Below are 2,547 nucleotides of genomic sequence, written 5' to 3'. Positions count from 1 at the left end.
TCTGTTTTCTGGGTCTTTTCTGAAACGCCCTCCACAGTAGAGCCACTGATAACACAGAGCAAGAAGGAGCTCCTACGTAATACTTTGCCACCTTAAAGTCGCTTGTGGTGGAAGGAAAAGATGAGTCATTTTGCCGTAGTGTTTGAATTTAACTCTCAAAGGAAGTCTTGGGTGAAGATGCTGCCTGCCTTTCTAAAGAGGAGTGAGTCAGCTGGTGTTGTCACTGATGTAATGTGAAGGGCCTGGGGGAATCCACTCACCACCTGGCGCCTAATGAGCCCACAGAAACACCACCAGTTCCTTAAAGCTTGTAAGTTCCATTTATTTAAAGAAGCATTCAAATTTTGCAGCTTTATGAGAGGGTTCATTTACTTCCTGTCAGATCATATGTAACATTTCACTGTGTCCTAGGGGCAGCTTGACAGAGGTAGACTGTCTGCTGCATACCCAACAGTGCCATGTTGAAGTGCCCGTCCAGTGTAGATCCTTTTTGGGATGTTTAAGAGGACCCCATTAGACGACTTCGAGTTCAGCTCCCAGAAGACATTTTAATACAGTGCCAGCTGCACTGAGAAGCTGGGGTCAGGCTTTGGCAGAACATGATACTCAGTGTCTTCAGATGTGATGCCTTCCCAGGAGTCACCGGCATTTTGTCTTGCAGACATAGCTAACTGGGTCAGATTCCTGCTTCCCCAGTGCTTTCTTCAGTTGTAGCAAAAACAGTGTTGGTAGAAATCAGGTGTTGTCTGCCATCAGGACTTCCGCCGCACCGACACCTGGGAGAGAGCCACACTTCAGAACCTCGCAGCTCCCTCCCTGGGAAGGAAGCAGGCGCCACCTGAGATCAGCTTGGCCTAGGAGGGCAGATGAGCTGAGAAACTGGCTGCATCTCCTACAAGACAGGCTGGATTGAGAAGCGGCTTGTTAGCATCTTGTTAGCTGGCTGTGAGCCAGCCAAGGAGGAAAATAGCCTGAAAGAGAACTTCAGTTCTCCAGGTGTGAGCTTTAAGGCAGCATAGCACGTAAACTGAAAACCCACAGCATGCCTTACATCCCAGAGGTCCTGCCTTTCACTCCCTGAAGTGGATCCATTAGATTATGAAAGACACGTGTTCATATTTACATCCATAAAAATTTACAAGTAAATATGTAAACATTTAAATAATGCAGGAGATACTTCATTTTTAATTTGTATCAAATCTTGGTATAAGTAGAATGTACATTTTAAAGATGCCACCCCTCTGCTTTGAACTTGTCACTTCCTGGGCACCCTGGATCAAAGCATGCTCTGTGTACTGTTTGTCATTGAGGACTGTGGGATCCCTCAGCCCAGTTTGGGGGCACAGTCAAGGAGGACCAGGTCACCTGTGTGCTCAGGTTCTTCATGACATGGCAGGGATTGCCAAACGTCTGTGTCCTTTAGATTTGCAATCTCAATTCTAAATACTAGGCTACACTAGCAACCAGGAAGATTACAGTATCTTAGGTGAACTCAAGCACATGGATGAGTTTGAGAATCATTTGTCACCCAGTGAAAAGTTGGGCTTGTAAGACTGGTAAGTGTTTAGTGTCAACTTCTGCTTCCCTGACAATTAAATATGCTAACAGTTTCCCCTTATTTGGTGTTTAAATTCATGTCTCCTAAATCAGTCTCTTCCTGTCATTCAGACATGGAATCAGGAATAGAAGGAAGAATGAACTTGCTTTTTAAGCCTGTATCTTCATCTTAAACTGCTTATCTGTCCCCCCCAAGCCAGCCACTTACCACTGTTAACTGTCCATTTTTATCTTTATAGATTTGTTCTTCTGGTCCAGTATCAAAAACTATTGTTCCTTCTTTCCCAGGACTAATATAAAACTGTAAACTTAAAATACACAGTGACAAATTATTGACATACTCTTGTTTTCTTCCTGCCAACCTTTGGTCTGCAAAAGAAATGCACTCACAAAACATTATTAGTTTCAAGATTGAATTCCTATTTTATTGCATATTTGTGCGATCCAAAGAAGGAAACCATTTTCACAAGGGGGTGACTTACACACTTCTGCAGTTATTCTCAGATCGACTAAGCACATTAAAATTTCCGAAGGGCCAGTCTAATATCTGAGGAGTGAGGCACATATCCTCATGCTGGAACTCTTACAGTGGCCTCGGTGTTCCCTCCAGGTACAGCAAAATGGAGACCTCTTTTTCAAAGTTCTTAGCTCTTTTGTATTCCGCCTGTGAATTTGCTCATCAGGCTGTACGCTCTTGGAGCAGAGGAAAAAAACAGTCCTTGCCAAGAGCAACCTGCTTTTACAGGCACTGTGCCACAGACACCGAACAAGCATGGTGCTGAAGTTGCTAATGGCCCTTCAGAGTCTGCACGCCCTCACTGGCCATCCGCATGCCTCCCTGAATGCTGGTTAACACGGGGTCCATGTGCATCGCCCAAAAGAGAAGAGGTGGCAGCTGCTCCAGAGGTATTGAGGAAAGTAAGGATACTCTGTGTGCAGGGAACTGTTCTTTTACGCACGAAAGCAACAGAGCACTTTCCCTGATAGTCC

At 44.9% G+C, this 2,547-nt stretch overlaps 1 protein-coding gene across 3 annotated transcripts in view; it reads right to left on the bottom strand.

Annotated features, from left to right (window-relative positions):
• Positions 1-297: 297 nt before the first annotated feature.
• Positions 298-2,547, bottom strand: part of Myo1h (myosin IH) — a 46,506-nt gene continuing 44,256 nt past the window's right edge. For all 3 annotated transcript variants that reach the window (XM_013141525.2, XM_063225817.1, XM_063225816.1), the window contains 2 exons: positions 1,766-1,865; positions 298-776 (listed from right to left, as the gene is read on the bottom strand). In XM_013141525.2, coding sequence (XP_012996979.1) covers positions 753-776; positions 1,766-1,865 — 124 coding nt within the window. In that variant the 3' untranslated portion in view covers positions 298-752. The remainder of the gene's footprint in view (positions 777-1,765; positions 1,866-2,547) is intronic.

The sequence above is a fragment of the Cavia porcellus genome, unplaced genomic scaffold, assembly GCF_034190915.1.
Source record: "Cavia porcellus strain 051 isolate PalLab524CR breed Dunkin Hartley unplaced genomic scaffold, mCavPor4.1 scaffold_16, whole genome shotgun sequence".
NCBI lineage: Eukaryota > Metazoa > Chordata > Mammalia > Rodentia > Caviidae > Cavia > Cavia porcellus.
Note: the sequence above shows the minus strand (reverse complement) of the source record. Positions and strands in the feature narration are given on the sequence as shown.